Here is an 18,269-nt window from a genome sequence, read left to right on the forward strand (position 1 = left end):
CTTCCCCTGGATAGTTTCTTCCACTCTGAATAATTCTATATAAATATAAATAATAGTGAATTATACTATACACACAAAAGCTAGCGTACCACTTGATCTTGTATTAAAAACTATGCATTGCCACTCAACTTTTTCGCACAAATTCACATACACTCCTACAGGTAACACATTTATTGTATTCTTATAGTTTATTTCTTCAAGTTTCCCTCATACAACCCAGAAGAAAAAATGGCACAAGCTTTACACATTCATTTACATACAATCCATAAAAGGATAATGGGCAAAAAAGAACTGACCCTTTTACCATTTTAGGATGCAGTTGGAGGCTATTGCTTCCTGCACTCCCTTTTTGCCTTCCAAAATGGTCAATTCAGAATGTAAAATTACATTCCCAAATGCACTCCCTTTTTTGGCTTCTGGAATGACCAATCTGGAAAGAGTGCAGGAAGCAACTTGGGAAGTGCAGGAAACAGTAGCAGTTGGATTGATTTACGTTATGGGCCAATTTACATAGAAGTTTATTTTACTTTCAGGAACCAGTGCATTTCAGTAATCAGTATTCTCCAGCACAAAGTCTTTCTGCAATTACTAATCTATTGGATCTGCAACAAGTTATCATTATTACACTATCACATTAACATAACTATTACGTGACCTATACATCCTAATCAACTTTGTTGAGCATTGAGCTGCTGAACAGTATACAACATGAAATTTCCTATGTCAACAGAAATTCAGATAATCAAACATTACTAACGTGTTCGGTTGCACGTTGTCGATGTGACTTTCCATCTTTAACCAGAAGCTAATAGTTATAGCTTTCACGTTTTTGGGCAAAATTGACGAGATTCTTAATTTTTGACGAGTTTCCAAACATGCACTACATTGGAACATTAACATAACTTTCACACTTGTTGTGTACATTTACTGGTTTTCATCCTTTTCACCAACCATATAACGATTTTGAGTGGCACTCAGGCCAGATGAGTGAAGTTGCTTTCTCTTCTTAACAAGACGTGATGCAGTTTTCCTATCATCTTGAGCTTCCTCATAATCAGGCTGCACAAAACAATAAACTTTGTTTAGAGTCCATCTGAAAATGGATGGAAAGTTACATCCTTTAGTGATTCGGCTTAAGCTTCAGAAGAAAACGTGCATATACCAGTGGCAAGAACCCAGCTTTCCCAACAATCTCACAAGCCCAAAATTAAAATGTGATAAAAGTTGTCATTTAGTTCTGCTAATTAAAATATTGAAGTTGGGATCAATCAGTGATTTTAGGTTTCCGCAAATACAACCTGCTCTTTCAGACTGAGTGAAGAGAAAAGAGAGAGAAAATGTAGAGAAAGAGAACTGATACTATTAAACCTGAAAGTTAGTTACAGAGTTAGTTACAAGGGAGTATTTATAGGCCTCTAATGCTTCAAACTAAGTTTGTTAATAGACTAACAGCCTGATACTAGTGAGGTGCTATTAGCAAAAGCTAATAGCCCTTGCAAACTGTTTTCACAATTATTCTTACATATACTCTAATACCCCCCCTCAAACTCAAGGGGAAGAGTTTTCAGAGGAAAAACTCTTCACATTGAGTTTGCCACTGAGAACTTCAAATCTTGATGAAGAAAGAGGCTTGGTCAGCACATCTGACCACTGATCCAGAGCTGGGATGTGTCAGACTGAAAGCTGCTTGGCCGGAACCTTTTCCCTAACAAAAAAGATATCGATTTCCATATGTTTCATGCGACTGTGGAACACAGAATTATGAACAATGGATACAACACTTTGATTGTCACAATAAAGAACAAGAGTAGTGAAGGGAACTCGCAATTCTGTTAAAAGAGCTTGAATCCTTGTCAATTTAGTAGAAGTTTGAGTCAAGTTGCGATACTCAGTTTCAGTATTGGACCTCGCTGTGACATTTTGCTTGCAAAACCACCATGATATCAAGTTTGGGCCAAGAAAGATGGCAGCCCCTGAGGTGGAACGCCTATCATCCACATCAGATGCCCAATCAGCATCACATAATGCATAAAAAGCCAAGGGTTTCGCAATAGAAGCAGGCTGAAGTAAACCATGAGACAATGTACCCTTGAGATACCTTAAGATCCTTTTAACCACTACCCAATGAGAGTCTAGAGGACTAGCCATAAATTGACAAACTTTATTAACAGCAAAACTGATTTCAGGTCTAATGAGAGTAGCATATTGCAGAGCATCCACTACTGATCTGTAGAGAGTTGGGTCATGAAACAAATCAGCATCATGTCTGGATAGCTTATAATTAGAAACCATGGAGAGGAAATAGAATATGCTTTAGCCATTTGAGTTTTGTGAAGTAAGTCATGAATATATTTGCTTTGAGTCATTAGTATAGAATTATTAGGAAGGTATTTGATCTCTAGTCCCCAAAAATAATCCAAATGACCCAGTTTCTAAAGAGAGAAGGTAGTGTTTAGTTTGAAAGTTAGTAGCTGAATAAGAAACAAAACTGCTTGTGATGATGATATCATCCACATAGACTAGAAGTTAGACAGTATGCTCCTGATGTGTGTAGATGAACAGAGAATATTTCAACCTGTCAAACCAGTGCCTTGGGGCTTGTTTTAAGCCATAGAGAGCCTTATTAAGCTTGCAGACTAGGGATTTATCTGCAACCTCAAAATCATGAGGCTGTGTCATAAATACTGATTCCTCAAGAAATCTATTAAGAAAAACATTGTTGAAATCAAGCTGAAATAACTCCCACCCTTTAGAAAGAGCAAGAGTGAGAACAACACAAATTGTAACAGACTTGACCACAAGAGAAAATGTCTCATAAGTCAAAACCATGAACATGATGAAAACCCTTAGCAACCAGCCTGGCTTTAAACCTGTTGATAGAACCATCAACATATTCTTTTACTCTGAAAACCCATTTGCACCCAATAGCTTGTCTATTAGAAGGTAGGGGGACTAAGTCCCAAGTTCTGTTTTTCAGTAAAGCATCATACTCTTGTTGCATAGCTGCAAACAAATCTGAATTTTTCCAGGGCCTATTTAACAGTCTTGGGTTCATGAGCAAGAAATAATGAAGGATGGAATCTAGGATTGTGAATTCCAGACTTGGACCTAGTTTCCATAGGATGAGTGTTAACAGGAATTGAAGTTGGTGCTGGAACAGACTCACTGTGAGACCTGGCATTTGATGATTGAGGATGGACAGAAGTAGACTTAGATGAGGGGTTGATTGGAGACAGGAGAAAAACCAGGAGGAATAGAGGGAGCAAAGGGTGAGTGGAAGGGAGACAGTTGAGAAGGTTGGGATGTAGGAATTACAGAGGGGGAGACAGGTTAGGATTAAGGTTGAAATAGGAATCAAGGTTCTGTACTGAGCTAGAAGAAGAGGGAAATGGGTCAGAATAAGGAAACCTCAGCTCATTGAACAAAACATCTTTGAAAATATTAATTTTGCTAGTTGAAGACAAACATTTGTAACCTTTATGAGATGAGGAATACCCCAAAAAACAAACACTCTTGAGAACGAAAATGAAGTTTGAGTATGATAAGGTCTCAATAAGGGAAAGTAGGCACAACCAAAAGTTTTAAGAAATTAGAAATCAAGATCCTTGTTGAAAAGAGTGACAAAAGGAATAACAACGTTAAGGAAAGCAGTAGGAAGTCTATTAATTAGATAGACAACATTAGTAAAAGCTTAGTCCCAAAACTGTAAGGGTTAAGATGCATGATGTAACAAGGTAAGGCCCAGACCAACTATATGCCTGTGTTTCTTTCAACCACACCATTTGATGATGAGTGTGGGGACAAATTAGTCTGTGAGAGATATCATAGAAGGTTAGGAGAGCAGAGAAAGGTCTGTATTCACTACCCCCCAAATCAGATTGAACACTTTTAATTTTAGTATTAAGCTGCAACTCAACCATGGGTTTAAAAGCTTGAAAAACAGAAATAGTTTCAACCTTAGTTTTAATAGGAAATATCCAAGTGTATCTGGAAAAAGCACCAATAAAGGATATATAGTACTTGAAACCAACATAGGAAGTTAAATGAGATGGTCCCCACAAATTTGTGAAAATAACTTCTAGGGGAGAGTACACAGAAGTAGAAGAATGAGATGGTAGTTTGTGTGAGACTTTCCCATACAACAAGAAGCACAAAAATCTGAAATTATTTTATTAGATGAGGAAATATTACAATGGTTGAAGACTAGCTTCATTACATGACTATTGGGATGGCCTAACCTAGCATGCCAAAGGCTAACAGTGCTAGGGGGAGAAACAATAGAAGCTACACTAGAATTTTTATTAACAGTAGGAGCTCTATTAGACAAGCAATTATCTTAAGTAGAAGTTGAGGTTGACAACAGCTAGGGAAAATTATCTTGAAGCTTGATGTTATGAAAAGAATAGAGACTATCAACACCAACAACTCCCTGAAGAAGGACCTTATTGGTCTCTTGAGATTTCACAAGACATAAGTGAAGATGAAATTCAAAGAATACAAAGTTATCTTTAGCAAACTGACTCACACTTAACAAATTTTTAGAAATTGAAGGAACATGTAATAATTTGTGAAGTTTGAAAGTTATGTGAAAGTCATTAGGAGACACAAAAGAGGAGGAACCAGCACTAGAGATACTTAAACCTTCATCATTCCCTATGAAGATTTGGTCAGGTCCATCAAAGTGTGCAAATTGTTTGATATGTCGTGATTCACCAGTCACATGAAGGCTAGCCCTAGAATCTGGAATCTAGGTTGAACTAGCTTGACCATTGCCCTGAGAGGACGAGTTTGTAAGCATAGCACTGGGTTGATTGGATGGTTGAGCAAAAGACTTGGAATTGGGATTAATCCAAGTGTTTGAAGGTCTAGTAGAACCAGACAAATAAGGAATGGGTTGAAGTGTGGCATGATCAAAGAAAGTAAGTGACTCATGAGGTCGAAAGTTCATGTCAGAACAAAAATGACACACATTTGCAGCATGTCCATATTTGAGACAAATTTAACATTGGAAATTGACAAATCGGCCAACACCGCAATTAGAAGGATTTCCATGACCACCATTGTTGTGGCCATACGCTCCCCTAGAGCCACCAGAATCACCAGATTTATATGAATAGGAGTGTGAATAACCTTGAGTATAATTCAAGGATGGAAAACTCAACACTTGAGTGTTTTTGTTGTAGCGAACAAGGCGAGTTTCATGACCGTAAAGTAGAGCTTCAATCTCAGATATGGACGAAATGCGTTTCTTGCTTTCGATAACTGAGATCATCGACGCGTAATCGGACGGGAGACCTTCAAGGAGTGTGTCAACATATTCCTTATGCCGAACTGGAACTCCAACACCGGCAAGTTCATCAACATAGCCTTTGATCTTACGAAGGTATTCATCCATCGATTTACCTTCAAGCGAAACTGCATGCATCGCAGTTCGCAGCTGGCACGCACGAGATTTGGTGTGAAGGCTGAAATGCCCGTGAATCTTCTCCCAAACTTGATAGGAGTGATTTGAGCCAAGAACACGCGAGAGAACAGACTTTGAAAGAGTGGATCGGAGTCAAACAAGAAGCGTTTGGTCCTGAACTTCCCATGCTTCATACTCCGGATTCATGCAATCAACAATTTGATCATCTTCCATGAGATATTGAGGCGGAACAATAGGATTAATGACAAGCCACTGCAGTTTGTGTGATTTGATGATTGGTTCAACATGTCGCCAGTGGAGATAGTTGGAATCGTCGAGCTTCTCGGCGATGGAGTTCGGAAACGAGTGCGAGACGAAACTCTGAGAAGCGGAAGCCATGGATGTTAAAGAAGATCTGGAAAATTGAAAGGGGAGAACTCTATGACAAATTTGCTCTAGATACCATATCAGACTGAGTGAAGAGAAAAGAGAGAGAAAATGTAGAGAAAGAGAACTGATATTATTAAATCTGAAAGTTAGTTACAGAGTTAGTTACAAGGGAATATTTATAGGCCTCTAATCCTTCAAACGAAGTACAAAACAGAATTAACAAATAGGAGCGAAAATCTGTTAATAGACTAACAGCCCTTGCAAACTGTTTTCACAGTTATTCTTACATATACTCTAATATGCTCCAAAGTGTATTTAGCTGCATTTTTTTCTTAAAATTATTTACCACTTTATGAATCCAATTATAATGGAATGCCAATTCTAACTAGTCAATCGTCTGGTTCTTGATGTTGTAAATATAAATACAAGCTCTATACAGGATTATCTAACCTGCGACTGCCAAGCCAGCATCATGAAGACACTAGAAAAAGGAGACTAAGTACTGAATATTATTTTCTGAAAATGAGTGCAAGGTGACTACACGTTCGTATTGGGAGACTAATCTTAATAGTTATAGGTTATAATTATGCTGTCATAATCACAGTTAAAAAGGAAACTAAATTACAAGTAAATAAATCGATACAAATAAAAAGTGAAATAATTAAATATGGAAAGGAAATTATGTGCTCCAACATCGACTAACCTTGAGAGCTAGAGCACGGTCAAAGCTTTCAATAGCATTATCAGGCTCACCAAAATTAAGTTGTGCTCTGCCAAGTGTGACCCATGCCTGGAAGGATCAAGATTGAAATAAATGCATAATTAGAAGACTGTGAAATGAATTAGCATTGCTCTACTTGGCATGACCATTGGTGATTCAAAATAAAACTTTGGCATATTTTTCAGTTTAGACTATATGTCCTACAAATACAATCTGCAAAGGATTTGGTATAAATATAAGCAGTGATCTTATACCAAATTTAACACAGAAATAGCATACAAGCCAACCTAGCATCGAAGAGGGTGAATCAACAAAACATTTGCAGTTCAAGTTAGAGCATTTTCTCTTGTTCACAAGAAAAATATAACAAGGTTCTAGATCTTACAACTTGGAATTGCAATGCTAATTCCTTTACAGCATTGACCACATTCATCACTTACAGGAATAATGTGAGTCGGGTGAAAATGATATTGAATTTCAAATACGTATTCGTACTACTACTAGCTATTTTGGATACACTAAAAAAACAAGGCAAACCAATGATTGTCTCAAATTGCAACCTACATTTGGACATCAAAATGAGGAAGACCAATGTATGCATGAAATAGATTACATATGCACAGGTCAAAGTTTTTCTGAATTTAACAAATTTCTGAAGAGAATCTTTCAAATTCCCCTCACCCATTGTTAAACTATGATTATGTATTTACTTAGACATAATTACAACTTGAAACTACTCAACAAAATTGCAGCACAAAATTAATATACAGAATTATCATGAGTAGGAAGGAATATTGCAGAAGTTACAATGTTAAATTTTACATGGTGAATACAAATATTGTAGTATCATACCTCAGCCCATGATGGGTCCAATTCAGTAGCTCCTGTTATGTAGAGAGCACCATTATCAAATTTCAAGCACTAAACCACTAACAATTTAAGTTATACAACAATCAGCAGCAGCAAAACACAAACAAATAGATTTAGAAATTGGAACAGAACAGTTCTTAATTTGGTACTGAACACAGGGGACTTACTATATTCAAATCACACCTCAGGAAACAATTCAGTTGTTACATTTAGTTTAGTAATTTAAATTATCATCTAATATAGATTAAATAAACATGATTGAGAAGAATAAAGCGCATGGACGCACGAGTAGCAGCCTTTAAAGCATTCCAAGCATCTCCAGTTTCTAGTAAAACTTGGGCCTTTTGTTCATGCACAACTGGAACATCAGGCGCCAACGCAAGAGCAGCTTCCCATTTACCTAGTGCTTCCCGGTACTTCCCATCCTGCAAGAAAGAATATGGAATTAGCCACGCACCGACAGACATACATGACATGGGGAACACACCAAATTTTAATAATTGCACGACAAGAACATGGCATATATGCCTATATATAATTGAAAACTTAGGAAAAGGATAATTTACAATAAATAAATCATATATATGAGTTTCAAGATTACAATAATTTATCTTGTTATATGTCAAATTGTAATGTAGTCAGGGAAAATGAAATTGAGACTTCAAAACAAATCAAATTGATGTCTAGAGGTAAACATATCTAAACTAAATCTCAAAGATTCGGACAGACTAGCACTTGCATAGACTGAGAAAAATCTAGGCAAAATGAGAGTTCTTTTGCTTGATAGTTTCATGACAAAGGGTTGAGATTGTTTTCAACACAAATTCCAAATGTCTTTTATCAAAGTAAGATATTTTTGCCATTCCCTCCACTAAACATAGTTTATCAAGGTTAATACTAAGTCCACATAGAATACCGAAAAGTTATCAAAGTTTTCACGGTTGTTAGCTAGAGAGGACTAATTTGAAAATTTAAAATCCTTTACACTGCAAAAACTTATTAAAAAAATTTAGTAAGACCATAAGGACCCGAGTAATATAATCAACATTATATACATATAAACTTTTAGCACTCAACATTCAGGTTCAGAAAAGCAAAACAAAGCGGAACCACTTTTTCTGCAAAATCATAAATTGAGCAACCCTTGTCTCATTAAATTCATCAATGTTTACAAAATCAATGCAATTGTACTCATATTTACTCACCCCAATTCATAATTCAGTGTTTCCTAAGTCCACCCTTCCCTTCCCCAAAAATAAATAAACAACAGAACCTAAAACAAACCACATGGGTATGTGTAAGAATGAAACATGATACCATAGCAAGCTTGTCTCCTTGAGCTTGAAATTCGTTAGCCAATTGTGTGGCGTCGGGAACATGCGCGCCATCTTCAGCGTCGGTGTTGGAGTGTTGTTGATGATTATGCTCAAAGGGAAGGTCAGTGAAGTGTGACAACGTGGGTAAACAACGTTTCTTCTTCTTGTTCTTCCAAGTCACTTTCATTTTTCACCGCCACTTTTCTCTTCCAACGTTTTTGTTTGTCTGTGTTTGTTATGGCTTCTCTCTTCTCTTCTACCAAATAAACTCTTAATTTTCTTCTTTACACTTTGGGCCTCCGTGTTTGTTTGTAGGGAGTTACTAGGTTATTATTGGGCCATTCTCATTGCTATGGACCCCTATGTCAAGGGATGGATATTTTTCTTATTCCAAAAATATCTTTTCCACATAATTATGATTTGTTGTATAATCACCTATAAAATTCACAAATTTATAACGGAAATGTGTTTTTGTTGTATTATAAAGACAAACAAATTATACAATAAAAATATTTTTATTTTGAATTTTATATGCAAAAACATGTTTTCATCAAAATTTTGTATGCACTCCTGCAATATGACGAAAACACATTTCCGTTCTACGCATATAATGGCTTACAATTAAACCAGTTTTAATTAATTGTTCTTGGTTACTTTGCAACGTACCACATGTACCATTCAGGATATGGACTTCCTGCATTTGAATATAATCTAATGGCTCTCTATAACTGTACACATAAATTATTCAATATTTTTATATAAGTACATGCTTAATATCACAAGGGCTAAGATTTATGTACGTATTCAGAAGACAACTGCAGAGGACCTGATTCATACCATGATAACACAAGGTCTCTCTAGTTAGACTGTTAGTACGTCATATAACTTCTGAAGGATAAAATAATGGCTAGATAGTTAGATATAGAGAGAGAACGCAATCTGTGGTAGGAACAGCTGCAATATGCTCACTCACCAATGCATTCATATTGAATTCATCATTTTTCCTGGTCACTTTAATTTGTTTTACCATCATCTAAATCACAAAGTCTTTTGCAAAACGACCCTTTGTACTTAATGAACATTCCCGCAATTATCATTACATTATTAGAGAGAGAACAAAGTCTTCAAAGTGTAGGACCTAACACGACTCATGTCAAATATGAAACTCTAGGAAAAAAAGAATTTTAATTTTCTTCTCGATCATTATTCGTCATTAGAATTATTTAATTTTATTTTCTTCATTCGTCAAAGAGAATGATTCTCATTAAATATTATTTGATTTTTTTCTCTTCCATTCGTCAAGGAGAATCCTCATCAGATCATTGAGGGTCCTATTGAAAAATGTTATGTAATCTAAGTGTGGAAGAGTGTTAACACTGCATCACACAAGATGAGAGAGAGAAAACGAGCAAATAAAAGTTTAGTAGTTGGACTACATGCTCATCCACCATACCTATTTCAGTCAATGACATTACAATTAACAATGAAGGCATATTTTACGATCTATATAATGATTGTGTTAGGAATTTTATAATTCTTAATTAATTAATTAGTGTGAGTTACATATTATATTCATCATTTATATTAATTATTTATATTTATGGGCTCAATAAAAGTGAACTAATCTGATGAACTTATAAGACTATCATCAGACATTAATATGAGTCTGATAAGCGGAAACCAATTTGGTCCCGTTAGAGAATAATGAGAACTCTAACAGGTTAAAACCTAAAGCAAGGTTGTGATCCCCAATACACTAAAATCAGAAATTATATTCTCCTTCTCCCATCTGACGAAAAATCTAAGGTCCCAAAAGGAAAACGGTGATTTGGTTGAAGAAGAATACACCAACAGTTCATCAGACTCATCAATTCCGCTGCTTATCATGGATCCAGGTATTTTTCACAATCTCTCTTGATAATCTAACGTAATATGTTTCCGGTGATTATTGATATTTTATTAAGATCCCTAAAATTTCAAACAAGTGATATCAGAGTCACCATTATTGTTAGATTATTTTAGAATTAGAGTTATTTGGTTTGTGTTATACCTGTATTTATATTGTTACATGAACTCTAATTTTATTTTGGGATTTTATCTTTGCAATTATAATTATGAATGTAAGTTTGGAAATTTCTTTTTTTCTTTTCGATCACAATATAATAATCATCATATGCGCATTCATGTTTTGCGTTCGAATTCCATGAGAAAAACTATTTTTTTTCTCACTTCAGAATAGTCATCCATTTTTGTTTTTCGTTCACGTGTTTGTTTTTTTTTTTTTATGGCTATTGGTTTTGTTTTCTTATGCATGCCATGACATGATATACATGTGATACATAATCTTTGGCTTTATTATACCATCATAAGAAAACCCCTGTTGTGTATCGTTAAATGCAATTTGGCTTTTGCATTTTATTTTTGTTTTCCTTGTTTTTATTTGTGAATTATGTGTATTAATTGGTGATTCCCATTATGATGTGAACCTGAGTAGGAGCGGATCGCTTGATACAGGCTACGGAGGTTTGGATGACGCCACTTCCGGTGAAGGAAGATAAGTCAGGGTAGACGCCACAAGGATTACCTTGATAAGTCTGAGATTGGTTCAACAAGGAACTCAGAGAGAAACTCTCACCAAATTTTATCAAATGTCAAAAGTTCTCTTATTCAAAACAAAAACCCATACTTATAGTGTAGCTAAACAAAAAGATAAAAATAGACATGGGCCTTTTAAACAGTTTGGGCCAAAATTACAATAAAAATAAATTATAACTAAAAACTTATTTAACTTGGGCCTTCAAATTAGTTTGGGCCTTCAGCAACAATTAATAGTCTTGATAGTGTCTCTGCCTCTGGGCCTTCATCCTTCTCCACTCGGGGGCTTTGTCCTTCTCCACTTGGGCCTTTAGCCTGTATTTGGCCAGTTTCATGATTCTCATCACATTATGTTTTGGTATAAATTCAGAAATTACAAACCCTCAAAATTATTCCTTTTTTTATGTCTGGTAACTTTGATTGAGTTGATTGAAACAATATATTGTCAAAGCAATCTCTATTCCCTAAATTAATTTAATTAAAATTGCATAGATATTAGTATAAAATTATTTATACGAATTGTGCTCAGCCCAAAGGAAGACACAATTTGACCAAATAATTTTGTACTTGTGATAATAAATGTGTGACAATTATAAGGTATTTTCATGTGAATTATAGTCGGTCCAAAGAAAGACTATAATTTGACAGAATTTATTGTCAATATTTGATCATTGCGTTGAGAGTACCAATTACAAATTAATTTCTCTATCAAAAAACTATGAATTAATGTTGTGCTGGGTATCTTGTGATGAGTTTGTTATGTGAACTATTTTGCACATGTCTTGTTTTATATATATATATATATATATATATATATATATATATATATATATATATATATATATATTATAACTTATTGGCTTAGTTGTGAGCATGTAATTATTTTTATTTTTATTATTATTCTGTTCCTGTTGCTAGTGCTGTAGTGCTGCTGCAAATGTATCTGCTCAAGTGAACAATATTCCAATGCTGAATGGGACAAATTTTAAGGTCTGGAAGGAAGCCCTAGAAATTTTTCTCGACTGTATGGATATGGATTTGGCACTGAGAATAGAACGATCCACTTCCACTCCAAAAGCCTCCAATGAGGTATAAATTGAGAGATGAGATCGTTCCAATCGAATGTGCATTATGATCATGAAGCGCTCTATTCCAGAAGCATTTCGGGGCTCTATTTCTGAGGGTGAAAATGCAAAGAAATTTATTGTTGAAATTGAACAGTACTTTGCCAAAAATGAGAAGGCAGAGACGAGTAACCTTTTGGCTAAACTCATCTCCATGAAGTATAAGGGCAAAAGTAATATAAGGGAGTACATAATGGAAATGTCTAACTTGGCATCCAAACTGAAAGCACTTAAGTTAGAGCTTGGTGAAGACCTGCTCGTGCATTTAGTTTTGATCTCACTTCCTGCACACTTTGGGCAATTCAAAGTGAGTTATAACGAAAAATGGTCCCTTAATGAACTTATATCTCACTGTGTGCAAGATGAAGAGGGGCTGCAGAGAGGCAGATCTGAAAGTGCTCATTTAAGCTCCACCACTCAAAATAAGAAAAGAAAGAAAACTAAGGGTATTGTTGAAGGGCCTTCTCAGCAAAAGAAACCAAAGAAGGATGAGGAATTTACCTACTACTTCTGCAAGAAGTCTGGACACATGAAGAAAGAGTGTCCCAAGTATGCCACATGGCATGTAAAGAAAGGTAAATCTCTTGCTTTTATTTGTTTTGAAGTTAATTTAGCTTTTGTACCTAAAGATACATGGTGGGTAGATTTTGGTGCTACTACTCACATAAGTGTAACCATGCAGGGTTGCCTGTGGAGTCGAGTGTCAAGTGATGATGAAAGATTCATATTTGTTGGCGATGATAAAAAGGTTGCGGTGGAGGCTAAGGGACTAAAAGTGAATTTTGGAAAAAATTTGGGACCAAAAACATAATTAACCTTAAACTATTTCTTATCCATGCAGAGAAAACTTTTTGAATCAATCATGGGTTGTTATTGCTCTAAGAAAATTTTGGATATAAAAGAAATCAAACACAAACTTTTTAGTTAAATGAATTATTTCTTCACATGTGAATACAATGAAACCTTATATCACCGCACAAATTATGAGTTCCTTTCATCCTTGTTTTTTACCATGACTCTGAAAATAATATTTTCCTCACACATTTTCACTTTTTTTTATTAAGAGTAAATGATAAATTCAGTTATTGTATTTATATTTTGGTTTGATTTGTCTCTAAAACTATTTTTTTAAAATAAGTTCCTGATATTTTAGGGACAAAATCAATAGTGAAATACAAATTTAGGGATGAAATGGAGTAAAACATGTAATAATGTGATACAAACTACTAAGCTCAAGCCTCAAAATGGGTCATAAATAAGTTCCAACGACGTACCTAATTGGAGCAAAAACAAAATACTTGAAACAAAAAGTTATCCACGTACCTGAAGACGCGTGAGCTGCACGCACCACCCACAAAAGAAAACAACCCACGCATACCCTACGTTGTACAATTGTAGTATTGCACGCTCCATCAATTTGTTTTTTCATTTTCAGTTCTTCATTTTTCTCATTTTAAACCCGATTCCTCTCCAAAGGTTTTCTTGTTTGTTTGTAGTGATTCACAGTCGCATTATATTCCATGTCTCAACTCTACAAATACATGCCACTCCTTGGCCTATGTGCTCTATCTCCACCAAGCTTGTGAAAACTAAGTCCCTTCTTTACTTATTACACCTACAATTTTCATTTCACACACCAACGTGCCATCATGGATTCAGGTTTCTACTTGGTGTCATCACTGAACCACCAAGAAGTAGTCCAAAGCCGTTTCTTCGATCCCTCTTGGCTACAAATGCAACCCCACGTTCCCATGAGCTTTGTTTGGCCCAAAGAGTGCTTAGTGGACGCGAACGAGGAGTTCCACGCTCCAATGGTGGACCTTGGAGGGTTCCTAAGGGGTGATGATGACGAGGCCACAAGCCGAGCCGTTAGGCTCGTGCGCAAGGCGTGCTCGAGCCACGGGTGCTTCCAAGTGATCAACCATGGTGTTGATTCCCGTCTCATCAGGGAAGCATATGATCAAATGGACGCTTTTTTTAAGCTTTCGATTCGTAGAAAAGTGAGTGCTCGAAAGACTCCAGGTTCAGTATGGGGATATTCTGGTGCCCATGCTGATAGGTTCTCCTCCAAATTGCCTTGGAAAGAGACCCTCTCTTTTCCCTTTCATGACAACAATGAGTTAGAGCCGGTTGTTACTAGGTTCTTTAACAACACCTTAGGGGAAGACTTTGAACAAGCTGGGTAAGACTAGTTTGGTTGAATATAATTGTTGGATTTTTTTTTTCAATCCATGGATGTGATTGTTTTTAAATGCACCCACGTATTATTAGAATCTTAATTTATATTTTAACAGAAAAAATGTTAATTAGTATGAAATGATTATTTTCATTATATCCGAACGCTTGCATGGTGCATACACCCGCGCATATATTTTTCTTTTCTTATCACGTCATATACTACCTATTATATTTATATAGCTTGTCTGGTTGTGTGTCACTTCAGGAAAGACTCTTGTTTCATTATCACATTTATATTGAAACTAATTTTTACGGCTTAATCTTTGAGTTGCGATGACGCACAACCAAACATAAACTTATTAATTTTATATATTTTAATTATATATATATTTTACAAAAGGATTCGTGCTTGTAGTGTTGTATTCATAATACATCTTCCTCCCCTTGAAAGATATAAATTTCTAACAGTAATGATTTTCTTAAGAGATTTCTGAGAGAAATTCAAGAAAAACATTTATATTTTCAGAAGCAGTGTATCCCAAACATGAGCTAAAAGTTAATTATTTACATCATGTCATGTACTTTTCGTGTCATATTCTCTTATAAATTGTGGAATGTCATATGCTCTTATAAATTGTGAATATTATAGTACAAACTATATGTAGACTAATTGATCAACTAGTTAAACTAAGTATATATTTTGTTGTGTATTCGACAGAGTGGTATTCCAGAATTATTGTGAAGCCATGAAGCAGTTGGGGATGAAGCTGTTGGAGCTTTTGGCGATTAGCTTGGGAGTGGATAAGTTGCATTATAAGGACTTGTTTGAAGAAGGTTGTTCCGTCATGAGATGCAACTTTTACCCATCATGTCAGCAGCCAAGTCTTGCATTAGGGACTGGACCACATTGTGACCCAACATCTCTCACCATTCTTCACCAAGACCAAGTTGGAGGGCTTGATGTGTTCGCCGACAACACGTGGCAGACCGTTCCACCTCGTCCCGATGCCCTTGTAGTTAACATTGGTGATACTTTCACGGTGCGTAACATTCGTATAAGAGAAATCCAAATAACACATATTTTATTATTAAATAAAATTTCTTAAAAATTCATACAAATTATAGATCTCACATTTTATTCGGTGACTCTCACTCAAAATTTTATAAATTTTAATTAATAATGGAATGTATTAAGATGAAATGTATGTATTAGAAAGTATGTTGCTCATAGCTTTTTAACTTATTGTAACATATGCCTAACAGTTACAATGTTCTTCTATGTTTGCAAATCTTTTTGGCTATCAAATACCGTCGACTGTGGCCTTATTATCTTTTTGCAACGTGACAAACCCATCAATTAAAAGCGCAGATACTTTTGTGCATCAAGTTTGGTTCTCTGTGTTGGATGTCTGACATGATGAGTCTTAATACTGAACTTGCAATGGATTAATAAGAAAATTGTTTTGTCAACATTCAAAAAATTCGTACAAATGGTAAGAGAGTCAAACCTCACGCTCTAGAGCATACTAACTCCATATATATTTTTATATATTTGATACAATTCTTTTTCTTTAACACCTATAATGTGTTATCCTTTTATCCTATATTTTTGGCCAGCAATCTTCATACCCACGGATAAACGTCACTATTATTACGCCATTGTTTTTGTTCCCGGAAACAAGGGGTAGACAGAACAAGAAAGCCATTATTATTTTTCATTTATAACTCTGGAATCAAAAAGCTATGGGTGCCAAAATTATGGTTAGTAAAAGAATTTAATTTTAAGAAACATATATATTGTTTTCACAAAGTCTAGGTTAAGGAACAAACTCAGCGGCAAAAATTAATTATTTTAATATTTGATTAATAATATAAGGTCACCATCAGAAGGAAACGGTTGAGAGTAGAGACTAAAGAAGTTGCAGTTCCAGGTATGTATGGGGAACCCTTAAAATGACAAACTAAGGCCCTTGCAAGTCACGACAAGCAAGAATATGCTCCAATAATCTTGAACAGACACTTTGTATTCCATATATGGAGCTGATGAAAGCAAGTTTTAGATAACATAAGATTCTTCTACCTATAAAAGTTTATTCAATTAATAAGAAATAAACTCATATTTGACAAAAACGTGAGTTTGATTTCGGTTGTTAATATAATAACATTACCTAATTAATGTGTAATTTGTAAGTATTTTTTGAAGTTTGAGATTAGTCCTAATTCTTGGAGAACTTTCACGACTCAACTCACTTAGGGTTCGTTCAGTAGAGAGGAAAGAAATGAAAATAAAGTGATTTATAAAGTTTTAAATTGAAATAAAATGTAAAGTGAGTCACACATAATTTTACTGTTTATTTTTCTTATTTTCTGCTCTCTTTCTGCTCAAATAACTTAAAACTTTTATGCAACATGAGAATCTGGTTAGAAAAGGGTATATCATATCTTAACTTATTTGTTGGTTATTGTTCAGGCATTATCAAATGGGAGATACAAGAGTTGCCTGCACAGGGCAGTGGTTAACAAGTACAAAGAGAGGAGGTCCTTGGCATTCTTTCTGTGCCCCAAAGAGGACAAGGTGGTGAGAGCCCCAGAGGATATTGTGCGTAGGGATGGGACAAAACAGTATCCAGATTTCACATGGTCGAGTTTGCTTGAATTCACACAAAAGTACTACAGAGCCGACGAAGCTACACTGCAGAACTTCACCAAGTGGTTGCTATCCTCCAAACAACAAACCCTTTAGGTTAACCAACAAATAGATTCTGTTCCGCTCCTTTGCTTTTACTAGAGGGTCCAGACGCAGTGCCGCATTAAATTACCCCCTGTTCGTTTCCTACCGTCCAAAACGTGAAAATTTTTATGTAACTTATTCCACTACGTACGGCGTGTTTCAACTTATTGCTAGGAACTTTGTGGTGGATTATATATATAATATCTATGCAACTAACGTTTCTGGTTGACATAATTTAGACACCAATCCTAGAAGATACAAAGAAAATGGTTCAAATGCATTCTAGCTCCCATTTACATATGACCAGTTTTTTTTTTGTTTTTTTTATCATTATATTGGAGTAATTTTCATAAGTCGTGAGTAATTTTCATGGGGGACCGTAATTGCATACATGGTAGACATTTTCTTCCTAACACAATTTATTTCATATTCAAAGACAAATAGAATTCAAACTGTTAAAGACTTAAAGTGATCAACTAAGGCCTTGCAAGTCCCGCATGCAAGAATATGTGTGAATATAATATTGAACACAAACTTGTATTCCATGTGTGGAGGTGATCAATTAGTGTTTTATTTTTCCACTCATAAAAAAAATCATTTGCAACGAGAAATTAATCTTTGTATAGATAGTTTTACATAAAAATATAATAATATTTAATGTTTTAAAACTATATATAAAAAAATTCATTATGTAATAAGTAGGAAAAGTATGTTAGAAAAAAAAATTAAATAACATGTTAATTAAGGGCCTAATCTTGATTTAATAAAATAAAGGGATCTATTGGCAAACATGAGAAGTTAATAAACTTATGTAAAGTTAGTAAACTTCTGATAACTAACTTGATGGAAGTTTATTAATAAAAGACAAAGCGTTCTATCTCTATCATAAGAGTTTTTTCCCTCTAATTAACCATCAAGAACGTGAGAGGAAAAAAAAAGA

General features: G+C 35.1%; 2 protein-coding genes across 3 annotated transcripts; one reads left to right on the forward strand and one right to left on the reverse strand.

The window, feature by feature from the left end:
- Positions 1-562: 562 nt before the first annotated feature.
- Positions 563-8,976, reverse strand: LOC114382798 (tetratricopeptide repeat protein 33-like). 2 transcript variants are annotated; one of them, XM_028342416.1, is made up of 5 exons: positions 8,703-8,971; positions 7,672-7,810; positions 7,368-7,399; positions 6,498-6,584; positions 563-1,059 (listed from the first exon to the last, which is right to left on the reverse strand). In XM_028342416.1, exons 1-5 carry the CDS (start codon positions 8,886-8,888, stop codon positions 925-927), a joined length of 579 nt encoding a protein of 192 aa, XP_028198217.1. In that variant the 5' UTR covers positions 8,889-8,971; the 3' UTR covers positions 563-924. The 2 variants fall into 2 exon arrangements, with proteins under 2 accessions (XP_028198217.1, XP_028198218.1); XM_028342417.1 differs by lacking the exon at positions 563-1,059 and adding an exon at positions 1,339-5,819 and having other exon boundaries at positions 8,703-8,976.
- Positions 8,977-13,923: 4,947 nt separating this feature from the next.
- Positions 13,924-17,587, forward strand: LOC114382070 (gibberellin 20 oxidase 2-like). The gene is made up of 3 exons (XM_028341301.1): positions 13,924-14,602; positions 15,317-15,638; positions 17,069-17,587. The coding sequence occupies exons 1-3, from the start codon at positions 14,070-14,072 to the stop codon at positions 17,339-17,341; spliced, it is 1,128 nt and encodes a 375-aa protein (XP_028197102.1). The 5' UTR covers positions 13,924-14,069; the 3' UTR covers positions 17,342-17,587.
- The last annotated feature ends 682 nt before the right edge of the window (positions 17,588-18,269 follow it).

The sequence above is a fragment of the Glycine soja genome, chromosome 13 (assembly GCF_004193775.1).
Source record: "Glycine soja cultivar W05 chromosome 13, ASM419377v2, whole genome shotgun sequence".
Lineage (NCBI taxonomy): Eukaryota > Viridiplantae > Streptophyta > Magnoliopsida > Fabales > Fabaceae > Glycine > Glycine soja.

What these genes read in the sequence shown, in the direction of transcription:
- LOC114382798 (XM_028342416.1), bottom strand. Translation starts at nt 8,888, where the DNA reads ATGAAAGTGACTTGGAAGAACAAGAAGAAGAAACGTTGTTTACCCACG. An exon ending in AAGGAGACAAGCTTGCTATG is followed by an intron (nt 7,811 to 8,702) that starts GTATCATGTTTC and finishes TCTTTCTTGCAG; the next exon opens with GATGGGAAGTACCGGGAAGC. An exon ending in TGCTTTAAAGGCTGCTACTC is followed by an intron (nt 7,400 to 7,671) that starts GTGCGTCCATGC and finishes TCTACATAACAG; the next exon opens with GAGCTACTGAATTGGACCCA.
- LOC114382070 (XM_028341301.1), top strand. Translation starts at nt 14,070, where the DNA reads ATGGATTCAGGTTTCTACTTGGTGTCATCACTGAACCACCAAGAAGTA. An exon ending in GAAGACTTTGAACAAGCTGG is followed by an intron (nt 14,603 to 15,316) that starts GTAAGACTAGTT and finishes TGTATTCGACAG; the next exon opens with AGTGGTATTCCAGAATTATT. An exon ending in ACATTGGTGATACTTTCACG is followed by an intron (nt 15,639 to 17,068) that starts GTGCGTAACATT and finishes GTTATTGTTCAG; the next exon opens with GCATTATCAAATGGGAGATA.